Source organism: Cavia porcellus, unplaced genomic scaffold (genome assembly GCF_034190915.1).
Source record: "Cavia porcellus strain 051 isolate PalLab524CR breed Dunkin Hartley unplaced genomic scaffold, mCavPor4.1 scaffold_30, whole genome shotgun sequence".
In the NCBI taxonomy this organism is placed as follows: Eukaryota; Metazoa; Chordata; class Mammalia; order Rodentia; family Caviidae; genus Cavia; species Cavia porcellus.
In genome coordinates this window covers 28,215,216-28,230,643 of record NW_026947513.1, presented here as the reverse complement: position 1 = coordinate 28,230,643, position 15,428 = coordinate 28,215,216, and the positions used below count along the sequence as shown (strand labels likewise).

At 41.4% G+C, this 15,428-nt stretch overlaps 1 protein-coding gene across 2 annotated transcripts in view; it reads right to left on the bottom strand.

Moving 5' to 3' along the window:
• The window catches only part of Cwh43 (cell wall biogenesis 43 C-terminal homolog), a 59,256-nt gene that overhangs the window by 20,423 nt on the left and 23,405 nt on the right, over nt 1–15,428 (bottom strand). For both annotated transcript variants that reach the window (XM_063240451.1, XM_013154267.2), the window contains exons 10-13: nt 10,897–11,002; nt 8,687–8,822; nt 6,719–6,868; nt 957–1,101 (exon numbers count right to left, since the gene is read on the bottom strand). In XM_063240451.1, coding sequence (XP_063096521.1) covers nt 957–1,101; nt 6,719–6,868; nt 8,687–8,822; nt 10,897–11,002 — 537 coding nt within the window. The remainder of the gene's footprint in view (nt 1–956; nt 1,102–6,718; nt 6,869–8,686; nt 8,823–10,896; nt 11,003–15,428) is intronic.

Here is a 15,428-nt window from a genome sequence, read left to right as displayed (position 1 = left end):
TGGCCTTTCATTTGCTCTTCTCCAACTCCGCCACCCACTGTCACTGTTTCAGTGACCACCTATGTGGCAGTTTCTTAACTCCTCTCTCTAATTCTGATGGCTGCCCTGATTCATGTGTGTATCTGCCTGTTGGACACCTCTATTAAAGTCCCACATTTACTTCAAAGTCAGCCCAAAGCTGAACCATCATTTCTTTATGTATTATCAATAATAATAATGACTTATTATTATAATTATTATAAATGTCACCATCATAAACTTGCTGATCAGAGCCAAAAGTCAGGGGTCTATCATGACTTTATTCCCTGCCTTGTCCACAAATGTGGAGACTAACTCATGTGCCTAGTATCTATCATTTTTTCCAAAATTATAGTATCTTTATCTGGGTATATGGCCATCAAGATGGTATACAGTACCTCCTACGCTTCTGTGCCCCCAAGCATGGCTACATGAGTGCATTTCCACCAAAGAAATGTAAGCAGTGTAAGGAGTCAGTTGCCTAGGTCTTGCCTTTAGAGATAACCTGCATATGCGCACGGTCCCATCCTCTGACCTGCTAAGTAGAACACAGTGGCTGTACTATATGACTGGACCACAATAGAGGACACCATAAGACAGGAAAATCAAATTGCATGTATCCAGGAAGCCGGGTTTCAAGCCTAAAGCACTACCCTGCGATTTATGAACTGTCTTTATAGCTGTCTATAAAGGAGGTCCTCTAGTGACCAGCTTTGCACCTTGCTGACCTGCATGAAGTAGAGTTGAGTTGCCCTCTAGTCCCTGTCTACATTGAAGATTTGTGAACTAACAAATTCAGTGTATGTTTCCTGATGATTTTCTGTGTCACAGCAGATAATCAGAATGCCTATTAAATTGTAACACTGGTTTGCTTCAAGATATGGATGATAAAGAAGCATTTTACTTGATAAATCAGAATCCTATTATAATTGCATTACCTTTACATTGCCATGTTCAGTGAGCTGTCGATAATCTCTGGAACCAGGTGCTGAAGTGATGTATCCCAGAAATATCACCTGATTCGAAGAACTGTTCAATAGTTTAGAAACAGCAATAGCTTGCAGTTTTCTGTCAAGATCATCTCTGAAAGAAATGGAACAATATACCTTTTTATTGTTCATGTAAAATAATTTCTTAAAAGCTTTATGTAACTAAATTCTCAAAGAATATCTTCAAATAGTGGAAACCCAAAGCAATACCTATTTTGGCAAATGTCTTAATAGTATGCAAATAAAAACTGCATAGATAACAGTGCTTTGATTGGCTAGCCTAACAAACATGATCTTTCTTTGCAAGCCATTTGGAATCAAGTTGATTTAAATATTCTTCATAAAACATTTGTTGAACTTTTTATCAGAAAAAATTACACAATATGAGACTTTCCATCAGCATTACAGTTAAAGAATTAATACTCCAAGAAAAATAAGAGATAAAAAGACTGATCAGGAGAATCCTAACATTCATAGAGAACACCAGGCTCATGTAACCTACACAACTCTTTTAACTGACACTTTTGAAAGCATCCTCAGCAATCCTGCATAAATACTGACTGGACATGTTGCTTTTATCATGTCGATCAACGTAGACACAAAACAAATCATTAGGCAGCTGCATCCAGCTTTTGAGGGCTTACTGTCCGTTTGGGAGAAAATATAGAGCATCCATGATTTAGTCTGGAAAACTGAAACACTCCAGGTGTTTCAAACAAAGTGAATTTAATACGAGGAATTGGACTTCTAGATGATGGGAGGCAACCAGAGTTTAGCAGCAATGAGAAACTAGTACCACAACTACAGCAAGAGGAAGTGGTATTACAGAGACCAAGTGCCAGCAAGGCCTGGTGAGAGACGGGGGGTTGCTACCAAAAAGGAGCTGGGATCATCCAGAGGGGAGCTAGCACCAAAGAGACTCCACTTTTACCAGAAACGTTAAAGAAGGCAGAGATGAGAGAGACAGAGACAGAAATAGAGACAGAGAGACAGAGACAGAGACAAAAACAAGAATACCCTGATTTCTCTCCTCTTCCTGCTCTCCAGTCTTCCATTAGTGCTTCCTATTGACTAACCCCAGAAGTCAAGATGCAAGAGACTTTAGGAAATGTTGCTCGCTGCAAAGTACAGATCAGAATAACAGTAAGCCACGGATCCAATAACAAACAGCGAGTGGACTAACACAGACATTTACTTAGAAAAATAGCTGATAAATGATTGTTAAGAAAAACATGACCAAAGAAGGTTCAGGGAGACCACCGAGGATTTGAGAAGGCTGAGGTTAAGATGCAAAGACAGCATTAAGTTAGACCAATACTCAGAGACAGCTGAGTGCCCTTAAAAGATGTCTCAAGATGTAGAAAAGTGACACAAAGGGCCATTTGTCAAACATATTTGATAGTGAATTCTTGTAATTTCCGAAGCTGGCGTTGCTGTATTTTAAAATGAGGGTAAATATCATGCAAGGTTGTTCTTCACCTTCCCCACTCAGGTCCACTGGATGCTCTTCTCTGCAGGCGGCTGACCCTGCCAGTTCACGTCCTGCACACCCTGCCTGCTGATCTGCAGTTAGGTTTGGCCAACTGGATGCAGCAGCAGATAAAAAGTGGGAGGAGAGTAAAGTCCAGTGTTTCTTCCCTGTCTCTCTAGCAGACACAGAGCCAGAGCCTCGTTCCAGGCTCGGGGTCTAGGAACACTTTTTTCTCCTGTCCCTTCAGCCCTAAGGCTGTAACACTTCCCCGCTGTGACTAGCACCTGAGGGCCTTGGTACCCCTATATGTTTCCTGGACTCTTCCAACATCGTGGCCTCCTTTCTGCAGATCTTCAGTGAGAACTTTTCCTTCTGACACATGCAAGTACAATTCCAAGCCAGGTCTAGGAAATTCAAAGCCGCTGCACTGAGTGTTTACATTCAAATATGTTCTAATGATACATTACTGGGAGAAACGTCTGTGAATGTGGCTTTACAGTTTCTCATGAGATAGATTTTATGCAGTAATAATAATGAAAAAGATATGCACCTGTATGAGGAAAGGACGAAAGAACATGTTTTGTTTTCATATCTATTAATATTTGATCAGTCAAAATGACCTTAACATGTAAGCCAAAAAAAGAATTCTTTTTTTTAGAAGACAACAAACTATAACTCACCAATATTATCCTTTACATCTAGCATGCAAGTCTCCAGACTATAGATTCTGTGATTTTTGTATTATTTGGTTTATTTTTTAGGTTCTGTGTTTTTATAAAATTCTCTTGGGCCAGAGATTTAGCTCAGTGGCATAAGTGCCTGCCTGGCAAGCATAAGGTCCTACGTTTAATCTCTAGTACCAAAAATAAAAATAACCAAATAAAAAAGTCTCTTACACAAAGCATATTATAGATTTAGAAAAAACCAATGGTGACTAACTGGTGGCTCAGCAAATTCCTGAAGCCAACATTAATTTTCTTCATGGTGTTTCCCTAAATAATTTTGAAGAAAAGCCACTATTTCCTGTTTATTGATGTACAAGAGAAATCATACAGTCAGTAAATTAAATACTTGCTGAATTAGCCAATAACATGCACAAGCATCCTGTAATGCATTCCTAGAAGAATTTTTGCATTTATTTGTCACAATCACCGGAAATGAAATCTTTAAATATTTATCCATTGTAAACAATTTTTGTATCTACTTTGTTTTACAGGAAACAAAGGCAAATACATGTACATAATGACGACTTCATGAATCATTCAAGGGTTAACCAGCCTCTGTCATTTATTGGGAAACTACAGTGCTCATAGACAAGGCCCCAACAGAGGTGGCTTGTAAGGACAAAGACTGCTTAGCCCTCTGCTTGGGACAAGATGGATCTTAAGTCATATTTGGTGAACAAACTGTTTTTAAACTACCTAATGTAGCTTACATTACAAGTTGCCTATTTTACAGCTGTGAAGATAGTGAGATTCATAATGATGCCCATTCTCGTTGACTTTTATCTACTTTTGAAGACCTGCAATGTCTCCAATGTTTTGGTTTTGTCGGTTTTATTCTTTACTGTTTTGTTCAATTTTATTATAACTGACAATATAGGCAATTCTATTAGAGATAGCGGGAGGCATTATGATAACCATTGTTGATCACCTTGTATTATGTTTTTACATTATCTATTATGTCCACCCTTTTGATTTGACCGACTCTGTTCTGTTATGTCACATTTGGTTTTACTCTCTTCCAAAAAAGTAATAAGAATCGTGGGAGCAATAAAACCCAAAATGTGTAATAGTCATTGTACAAAAGAGAGGAAAAGAAAGTGCTCTAAAGGATATAACTTCATGTATATGTAAGTGTATAAGATAGAAAATGATATCACTGAGTTTTATTGGATCATTGAACAGAACTGTTTGCAGTATCATTGTTGGAATGTCCACTTTACAAGCTTTAATTTTGTGACTTGAACAATTATTTTTAAGATGACAATATGTAATCCATTAACTAGTGATTTCCTACTGTTTATTTTTTCTGTAAATCTGTATAACTTGTACCCTTTCTCTGTTTTTTTTTCCTCCTTAAATAAAATTTAAAAAAAAAAACAAGTTGCCTATTTTGTTTTAAAAATAGTATTAAGCACATATTACACTTACATACTTTGTATGAGATAATGCATTTCATTTACTTCTCACATGAAACCTATAAAGTAGGCAACAGCATTATTCCTGAATTACACAAGAGGAAAGTATGACTCAACATAGTTAAATAAATCCATGAAGGATATATAGTGACTAAATTAGGATTCAAACCCTAGAATAGGGTTGGGACCCCCTTCTGCTAGGCATTAAACTACACTCTTCCCTCCTAGAGTAACATCTCCTTAAAATGTCATAGCCATTATAATTACACCATTGTTCCATTATTATTTTTAAATTTTGTGCATATGACAAGTAAAAGAATAGTACGATCGGAGAGCTTTAAGTAAGGGGTTAATAGAAAATTACGAAAGATCATCCTTCCCTCCTCGTTTCCAAGCATATTCTCAGGCCCGTTTCTGAGTTTCGCTTCCTTGTCAAGTCTGTTCTGAACATTTTAGGAGAGGCTGGTGGAGAAATAAAAAGAATGAGGTGGAGGAGAGAAAACAGAAAAAGCAGAGATTTTATTCAGCTGTTTCTTAGGTTGAGACCTGCAATGTCTAAACACAGAATTCCATTCTAAAGATAAAACCCAAACCAAGCGTAACGTAAGGTCAGTGAAATGGTTTTTGAATGCTTGCTTCATGAAAACTGCTGGAAGAAACAGAGCAAACCTTTACACAGCTTTCTAAAGAGACAGAGATGCCCAGCACTTGCCTTCCAAACACTCTTCTTTTCTAAGGAGTCAAGCAAGAGAGTCTGATAGGAAGTGATTCGTATTAATCGTATGTGGGTAGCTTTTGTTTCTAATGTCCTGACTTATTTCAGAAAATATTCAAATATGCTTTCATAGATCCACATATTAGTATGAATAAAACTGTTCTGAGGTAACCAAAACAATAAAGGTGCAGGAACACTGGTTTTGTTCATATGAGACAAACAGTACAACCACGTTGCTTTTCTAATGTCCTGTATGTCCCTTTAAAGTTGTGGCCTCTTGTGCCATTAATGTGGGCAGGGACTCTACGCTTATGTTACAACATACAGAGGTTCACATCTGGGTTTTAAATGATCATGGTTTGTGTGGTACACAAAAAACTGATCACTGTTATTTTTGCTTTTACAATATAAAATCATGATTGGCATTAGTCAATGAGTTAGTCCCAAGTCACTACTTGGGATTGCTAGTCACTGGGGACAAAATTCTTTCTTCATTCTTCATGTTTCCTTGCAAAAGGACAGGGTTTAAAAACCACCACTGGTCTCCCCTCCATGCTTTACTTTTAGGAAAGACTTTCTCAACTAATTTAGTTCAGAAGAATTAAGCAGATACGCTCATCTCAGCCCTTCCTCTCTGTTCTCCTTGCATACAAAATATTTTCTGTCCAGTGCTTTCCACCAAAGGAAGAGCCTGACAAGGCAGGCTCTGCTGCTACAGGGCGAGACAAGTGTCTGGAAGAGTCCTCACGAAGTACGGGGGTGCTGGATTAACAGGTCATATGCACACTTAAGCCGTTAAGAGAGTTTATGTATTAAAAGTGGCATTTTTACCTCCCCCTGCTGGATTCTTCTGCCTGCCTATCAGTCGTAAAAACATGAACTGTTATTTAGTACTCCTGATTCCAAAATGCAACTTTTTATACCAATAATCCTGTAGGAAAATGGAATTTTATTTTTCTGCAGTCTGGTTTACTATGAGGTTCCAAGCTCATGTGGGCTCTGTATTTGATCTAACTTCTTCCTGTTTGAGTAACTCTGGTGGGACAAGTCACCTAATCTCTGCCTCTCAGCCTAATGTCTTCATCAGTTTTTAAAGGGGGTTAAAATGCTACTTATCCTCTACAGCGTGAAGATGAGATACAATAGTGCACTTACTAAAGCACCCACAGAGATAATCACTGCACATTTTAGCCCCTGTGGACTAATGCTTACGTTAGGACTGCTGTATCTCAAATGCTTCTGTGTCTGATTGTTACCACCAGCCACATAAGGACAAATAATTCCAGACATAAAAAAACAAAGAGTTACTTCATAAAAAAACAAAGTAATATGTGAAAAATATTTCTTGACACATGCATAATATTAAGTATACCAAAGAAACTCACTCATGATTCCCGAAGTGTGTCACGACAAAATCCACCAGCTTGTCCGAGATGTTGACAGTCAGGGTGATGGCTGGTGCGATCTCGCCCTCTGGCGACGGAAGAAGGTGATGCTCTGATTTCACAATCGGGTATCTTGACAATACCATAATCCTGTACCCGAGTGACAAAAACAGATGCATCAACACTGGCCCCATCCTATCACGCAGCTGGGAGGAAGCAGGTGCATTAAAAAGACACAGGTCACACTGCAAACATCCACAGTGAGGAGCACTCAGAGTGGCAATGTGACCAAGACCTCAGGGCAGTCGGTCGGGTCAGTGCGTCCCGCTCTTCTGCATGTCTTGCTGTTATTACTAATCACAATGCCAAGCATGTTATAGTAAGTGTGAGGAGACATGGAGAGGGCAACATTGGTAATATGAAAAATCCATTTTACTTGCATTGTTACTCTGATAACCATTTGCATAAATAATTCTGATACAGTATTCATCAACACGTGTGGAAATTTATCTTGCTGGCAAGGACGGTTACCATGTGTAAAATTAGAAATTAAAAATTGTTCCATAAACATAAGTAAAGCAACGCTGCCTTACTCAGAGTGAAAGAGCTACATGTGACAGGAGGAGCAGGGTCCTGAGCTCAGCTGACTTCCCTAAAGCAGCCGCACACGCTCTCTCTGGAGGTAGACAAGTCCTTCTCTACTGTGCTGATTCCTGACCACCAGGTGGGCCTGTGCTCTCGGCCTTCCTGACGACCAGCTGGACATCACTTGACTGCCCAGAGTATCTCAAGCTTAGCACATGTGTGGCTCTCCTGAGCACTCCCGTCCCAGGGAACTCCATGTCCCGCCAGGTATACAGAGCTAGACTCCTAGATACTGGGCTTGATTTGTCACTGACCCTTCAGCCATCACCGACCCGTCGGCTCTCTTCCAAGAGTCACTGACTGTGCCCTCTCATTTCATGTGTGCTACTATACCGACCTCTTCACCCGCCTCCCGCTGCCGCACTTTTTCCTCCCAAAGTGATCTTTTAAAATGTAAGTAAGATCAGATCATCCTGTTTAAAGTCCCTAGGCGGCATCTCATCACTCCTAGGTGACAGAGGCTCCTTACCACCTTTCTCTTGGTCTCTTCCTCTGCAGGCACCTTAAATTCCACCCTGCTTCCCATCTTTACTGGCCATTCCTCAGCTCTTCTTGGTCCTGGTCCTGGGTCCTTCTCATCAACCCTTGTCTCTAGAGAGGCCCCCCTGACCACCTTGCCCATAGGACCACCTTCCGCAATAGCCACTGGTCACCAAGCCTCTCTCTCTTATCACAGTCTCGAACTCACTTATTAATTTTTTCTGTGTACACATTCATGCCTGTCCCTCCGTATCTATGAAGCCTGGCTGCAGAATGCTCTACAAATACCAAAATCCTGGCTGCTCAAGCCCCTTACATAAACTCACAGCATTTGCATATAAACCTGCACACAATGTCCTATACATTTGCTCCTCTCTACATTACCAATAATACCCAATCCTGTGCCCACACATCCCTTTATTTGCATGGATTTAGTGTAGTTCTTGGCCTGTGGGAAATGGCATGTGGCTTTGTTTTTTGAAATGCTCTGGAATTTTTTTCACGTATGTTTTCAATCTGCAATTGGTTGAATTTCTGTATGTGTAACCTGCAGATATGGAGGGGCATAAGCCCTGGAAAAGGGTCACAAGCTGCATGTCCAGGTCAAACAGGCCTGGCGCTGTGACCTCAGCTCTCAGCCTGGATAGTTTATAATGAAGAACTGGAAACTGAACAAAAGGGAAACCACATTAAAGATGAAGGAAAATGAGCCTCCTCACCCCTCAAGAAGGACAACTAGTGTGTACTGACAGGTCAACGACACAACAGGCTCAACTTTCCACTCCAAGCTTATGCTTACTCTGTCAGGACTATGCTCAGGGTTAATTCCCAAAGCATACTCACCCCCAGGTGTGATCCCGGGTGCTAGGGCCAAAGTCTGTATAGAAACCCAGCTTCTCCCCTAGCCACATGGTTAAGTCATTGTTCCCCATATAGGGCTTAGAAGCATCACTCTCCAAAATTGTTATAAAATCTGCACCTGTTTAAAAAAAAAGCACACAATAAGGAATTAGATAAAAAGCAACTGACACATTACAGTTTAGTTCAGAATGTCCTGCAAAACTCTCATGCACTTGAAGGTGGGCCCTTGGGGGGGTGGATTATGGGAGTGCCATACTCATCAGTGGATGAGTTCAGAGCTGAGTTAGAAGGTGGGGCCCGGTCAGAAGAGGCAGGTCACGAGGGCCATGACCTGGCAGGCTGTAGCTCCCTCCCTAGCTCCTCCCTTCTCTCTGATTTCTGGCAGCCATGATGTACGCAGTTCTCCTCCAGGTCCTCGGCCATGTTGTTTCCCCCTTGGAGCCAGTCAATCACGGACTGAGAACGGGAGTCAAAATAAACTCCTCTTCCTTTATGTTATAGGTATTGGATATTTCGTCCTACTAACAAACAAGTGAATAAGACATAGCAAAACTGTTCTCCACCCTAACCTTTTTGTCTTAACTCATAAATCCCAAAACAAAATAATTCCATATGAGTCACGAACAAGAGGCAGATCAAATTTGAGCTTTAAAAGATATTCCCGTAATTAAAATGTAATAAAAACATGGACTACTTTGAGGAAATTTTGGGAAGAATAAAGCATAATTTTTCTAAATTTTCAAAAATCTTTAATATCTCGCCCAAAATTTCAAAAAATCTTAGTATCTTTCACAAATACCCAATTTACAGCATTTTATCCCAAGGCAAATAGCTCCATGGAATTAGTATAGAAATTTTTTGTTCATTTGTTTATTTTGTTTTGTTTTTGTTTTCTGAAACCAGGTTTCCTTTTGTAGCCTAGGCTGACCTTAAATTCACAATCCTCCTGCCTCAGCCTCCTAAATACTGGAATTACAGGTATGCACCATAACACTCAGCTTAGCTTTTTGAGACTTTGACCAGATGTGCTTCAGAGGCCTGTAATCAAGAATAAATAAGGACTAAGAGTGAGAGAAATTTTTAGTGGCATTGCATTCAGAGACATTCAGAATTTCTGGGGATGACTAGGGATGTAACTCAGTGGTGGAGTGTTTACCTGTCACACAAAGCATGTTGGGTTTGATCGCTACTACCTGTCCCCTCATTCCTTACAAGTATCTCATCTCCATGCTTGATCTGGTGACAACGATTACTTTAGGAGCCAAGTGAGGTGGCACAAACTATAATCCCAGTTACTTGGGATAGGAAGATCTCAAATTTGAGGCGACCTGGGACAATTTAGTGAGACCCTGTTCCAAAATAAGAAATACAAAAGAGACCGAATGTGGTGGTGCACACCTATAATCCCAGCTTGTTTTAACTCATAAATCCCAAAACAAAGCAATGAGGATGAGGAGGAAAGATTGCAGAGTTGAACCCAGTCTGCATAACACAGGGATGCCTTGTCCAAGGGAAGGCGAAGGGAAAGAGAAGTGGGGGAGGAAGAGAGGAGAGGGGAAGGAGAAATGGAAAAAGAAAGGGAAAGGAGGGAGGGAGAGAAGAAGGAAAGACAAGAGAAACTTTAGGAGGCATTTTTTTTTTTTTTTTTTTGTCTTTTTCCTTTTTATCGGTACTGGGGATCGAACTCACGACTGCCTGCTTGCAAGGCAGGCGCTTATGCCTCTGAGCTAAATCCCCAGCCCCTAGGAGGCATTTTTAACACTAAAAATAGCTAGAAAAATTAACTGTTTACTTATCTACCTAGTCCATGTAGCTGATCTCAGAGCCAAGTCCCACGTAGTTTAAAGGGTGCTTCATATAAAAATGAGTGCCATGGAAACAAATACACATCCTGCATTTTAATACAGCAGTTTTCTAGTCCCTGACTGACAAAACCTACAGCAAAGGCATGAGGAGAATCCCCCGCAGACTCCCAGGGTGAGGCAGTGCTCGGAGTCAACCAGGTGAACCCTTCTCAGAGACGGAGGTGGCTACAGAAGCTTAGTCCTGCCCCTGCACAGCAAATCCAAGCCCCTTTCTATTTTTTTAAGAATGTATGACTTGGTAATCCCTCCCTCAACTTCACAGTCTTGCTGACTAAAACTAATAGTAGCAGTTTCTCAAAACCTGGAACCAGTTCCGTTGAGACTTACCTGTCTGATTGAGCAGCCGGGCTGATCTTTCTAGACTGGACCAGCCTTCATTGTCGTAGCCAAACCTGAAAGGCCAGATGGCGGCAGAGACCTCATTGGTTGGTGCCTGAGGGATATAACAGTTAAAGTAGCAGTCTGAAGTCCCAGTGTTCTCCCCCTCGCTACCAAAATTCGTAAGTCAGCAAAGAGAGTTCCTCAGACATCTTAACAATAAGACGGTTGCTACCTGGAATTCTCATAATAAATTTTCCAGGACCAGATTTCTACCTTAAGCTTGGAGTTCAGAGGAACGTTTGGAAAGCAAAAGTGAGTATTTATAATAAGTTTTTGGTTTTGGTGTGGGGGATCGAACTCCTAACCTTGTACTTGCCAGGTAGGCGATTATGCCACAGAGCTAAATCTCCAGCAAGAAACTCAAAATGAGCTGGCCGTCCATCAATAGGAAAAGGCATTAACTAATGTTGTTATATACTACATATAATGGGACAGTTATAGCTCCAGTAAATGAATTTCATCAATAGGAAAAGAAGTACAAAAAGCTCCATAACAGAATACTACACAGCCCTAATAAATGAACTAAAGCTACAAATTTACATGAGAATGAATCTCACAAAAATGATTTTTTAGAAGTTGCAAAATATATATCATATGTCTTTTTGTTTTTTAGAGCTGGGGATTCCACAGGGACTGTGTTCTGAGCTACAACCTTGGCACTTTTTTTCCATTTGAGACAGGGTCTCACTAAGACATTAAATTATTCAGGCTAGGCTCAAACTTGCAATGCCCTTGCCTCAGTCTCCCCAGAGTTCTGAGATTACAGATGTGCTCCTTTACCCCTGGCTAGATGTCATTGCGAGTTAAAAACATGAAAGAAAAACCCAGAAAAAAAGAAAAGAAAAGAAAGAAAGAAAAAGAAAAAAAATATTTTCTGTTTATCATGTAAACAATATAAAAATGAAACAATATAAAAATGTATGACAATGATTTTTTTAAAATACCATATTCAAAATAATAGTAACTCTTGCAAGGGAATATCATATAGAGAGGGCTATTTAGTGTTCTTTGCTGTATTTATAAAGTGATCACCCCACTGTAACCTAGTCAGGGATATAGTAATATATCTACCACATTGGCAAGACCAAGACTCAGGAGCACAACCCTACAGCCCATCAGCTGGTCAGAGGATGCGCTGCCCAGTCCTAGCCAGGCACTTCAGATGACTGCAGACCTACACTGGGGTCCTCGTGAAAGACAATGGCTGATTAAGAACACAGCCATGACCACAGCTGAAAAAACCACTCAGACTCACTGATACAGTTCATGTTGGGAGAAGGAAATCCCAAGGTCAGCACACGTGTTCTGCAGCAGAGAGCTGGGGGTCCCATCTTTACATCCATAGGGGTGTCCAGAGGGATGATTATATTATTCAAATTCCCTTTCTGCACAACTGTCTGTAATCCAGTCTAGATTTCACCACTCTGAGACATGTTATTCTTTCATGCTTCCCATCTTGGTAAATGCCATATTCCTTTTTCCGGGAGCTCCAGACAAAAACCTAGCGGCCACCCTTGATTGCTTCCTTCTCAGCCAACAGCATCCAACCCACTGACCGATCCTACCAGCTCTACTTTCTAGATCTTTCCACTCTTCTCGAATTCCACTGCTGCCAAACCAGATGACACGACTACCGTATCTCTCAGACAACTGGAAAAGCCCAGAATGCATCTCCCTGCCTCCACTCACCCGCCTCCAATCTGTTTTCCCAGAGCTGCCGAAGTGACATACATCATTCTCTTCACTGACCACCGTGGTCTCCCTGAGAGTAAAACTCAGAACTCCCCACTGTGGTCTGTGAGGTGGCCTTCTCTAGCCCTTGTCAGCACTCATCTTCTGCCATGGCACCACGCTTCAGCGATGGTCACCCTGATGCTGCTCGAACTCACCAGGCTGGTTCTCCCTCAGCCCACTGTCCAGCTCTCCAAACAACTGTCTTTTTCTCTACTTCCAGGGTTTTTTGGAGTTTTGCTTTTTTTTCCTGGTAGTACAGGGTCTCCCATAGACTGCCCAGGCAGAACTCAAACATACAATCCTTCTGTCTCAGCCTTCTTTTCTGCTTGCTGGTCAGCTTTCAAGTTTCATCTTCCATGTCACCTCAGAGCGGCATTCTCTTAAACACTCCACTGTTACTCTCCTTCAGAGAAGCCTGATTGAAAATGATTGCCTTGGGGGCTGGAGATTTAGCTCAGCGGCATAAGTGCCTGCCTTGTAAGCAGGCAGTCGTGAGTTTGATCCCTGGTATGGATAAAAAGGAAAAAGGCCAAAAAAAAAGAGAAGGAAATGATTGCCTTTCTTTACTTGTTCCTGTGAACACTCTCTTTTTTTCTAACAGAATGCAGATTCTGAAAGGCAGAGATTTCATCTGGTTTATTTACCTCTGTGATTCCCGGCATGCAGGCACATCAAGAAGCATTCAACAGAGTTTTTCATGAGAACATGGCGGACAGACAACAGCAACTACCAGAGGCTCTCTGAAAGGTTCGGCTCAGAGGCCAGAAATAATGCGGACTAGGGAGACACGAATCAGTAGAGATATGCTCTGCTGACTCAGGAACGAACTGGGCTGAGAGAATCCAACTTGGAATACAGTCCTGGCGCTAAAATAGGAACAGAAAAATCTCGGTGTGGAGGCTCGACTCCGCGCCATCGGAAACCGGTTTGGATTTCCCGCCGTGCGGCGGCCGGCTATCTCCACAGCGGCTCAGCAAGGAGAGACGCGCCGAGCTCTGGGAGCGCCGAGCTCTGGGAACGGGAGAACGGAGTCGAAAAAAAAAAGGACGGACAGAGGTGTACACGAAAACTGACTGGTGGCGAGGTGAGTGAGAATCTGACCCCCCACCACAGTTTGACTCTAGCGGAGATCTCTCTGGGCGCCATTCCCCTCTCGGACGGGATTGGAGAAAAGTGCCTGGCCTGAGTGACGCTGCTGGCGGACTCTCTAGGCTAGACTAGCCTAACCCAGATCCCAGAGCCGGACGATGGCCCGGAGGAGCGACTGACTTCCGCGTAGGCTGCCTCCTCCGACTCCCTGGTGCGCAGCGGTGGGCGGGAACAACTAGCCAGCGCAATTTGATCAGGCTGTGGCTGACAGGCAGGGAAGCCGGGCCTCCTTTGTAAGATTGCATTTTATAAGGAACAAAAAATATGGGGAAGGGAAGCAACAAAAAAAGCTCCTCGGCCCCCAATCCTGAGAAACAGGCAATAATGGACGCCGCACCAGTATACATTAAGCACCATATTGAGAGCCTCATAGACCAATTCAGGAATGAAGTTATCAATGATCTGAAGCTAGAAGTATGCAGAATAGTTAGAGAAATGCTAAACACCACCCAGGAAAAAACAGATGGTGGAATGGAAGAACAGAAAAAGAGGGGAGAATTGCTTGATGGAGAAAACAGAGAAAGCATTGAGTATGTGAAGCAGGTTCAAAGGGACTATCAAGAAATTAATAAGTCTATACAAGACTGGCATAACAGCTTGAAAGAAACTAAGGACAGACTATCTGAACTGGAGGGCAGACTTGAAATATGGGAGAATGAAATGAAAAACTTCTTAAAAATAACAAAGAAACAAACAGCAATAATACAAAGACAAGAAGATGATAAGAGGAGCCACCACTTAAGGATTAAGAACATAGAAGAAGAAGTAGGGACACAAACAAATGAATTACAAAAGCTACTCACAGAAATAATCCAGGAGAATTTTCCTAATTTAGCAAAAGGTAAAGATACTCAGCTGTATGAGGCATACAGGACCCCAGCTACCTACAACCCTAACAGAGAAACACCCAGGCATATAATAATAAAAATCCCAGAAATTCAATACAAGAACAGAATATTAAAAGCTGTAAGAGACAAGAAACAGATCACTTACAAAGGAACACCCATCAGAATTACAGCAGATTTCTCTTCACAAACCATCAAATCACGAAGAGCATGGGGGGAAATAATTCAAGCTTTGAAAGATAATAATCTCCAGCCAAGATTGAGATATCCTGCACAACTGTCCCTGGAAATTGATGGAAAAACGAGGTGCTTCCAGGATAAAGAGGAACTGGGGGAATTTGCAACCACCAATTCAACTCTACAGAAAGTATTGCAGGATATTCTAAAAAAAGAAAAATACAAAGAACCCAGAAATAGTGGCAGGGAGGCCACAACGAATGGAGCAGAGAACAAAATGAAGAAGACAAACTGACAGCTACTGACAGAAAAAGAGCTCAACAGAAATGAGACAGAGAAGATTGGATGATAGGAACAGCTATTTTTGAGAAAATGACATCTTAATAGGTAATGCTGATTCAGTACCATCTTGTTTTGAAGTCTCATCTAGCTTTTGTTCTTCTGTCTCCAATGGTCTAACCAGGTTGTATCTTATTGGATTTTGTTATGTACGTTAGTATAAGCAAAAACCTTTTAAAGACAAGGAGATTATACAGAGACCATTGTTCATTTTCTGTTAGTCAATTCCAAATA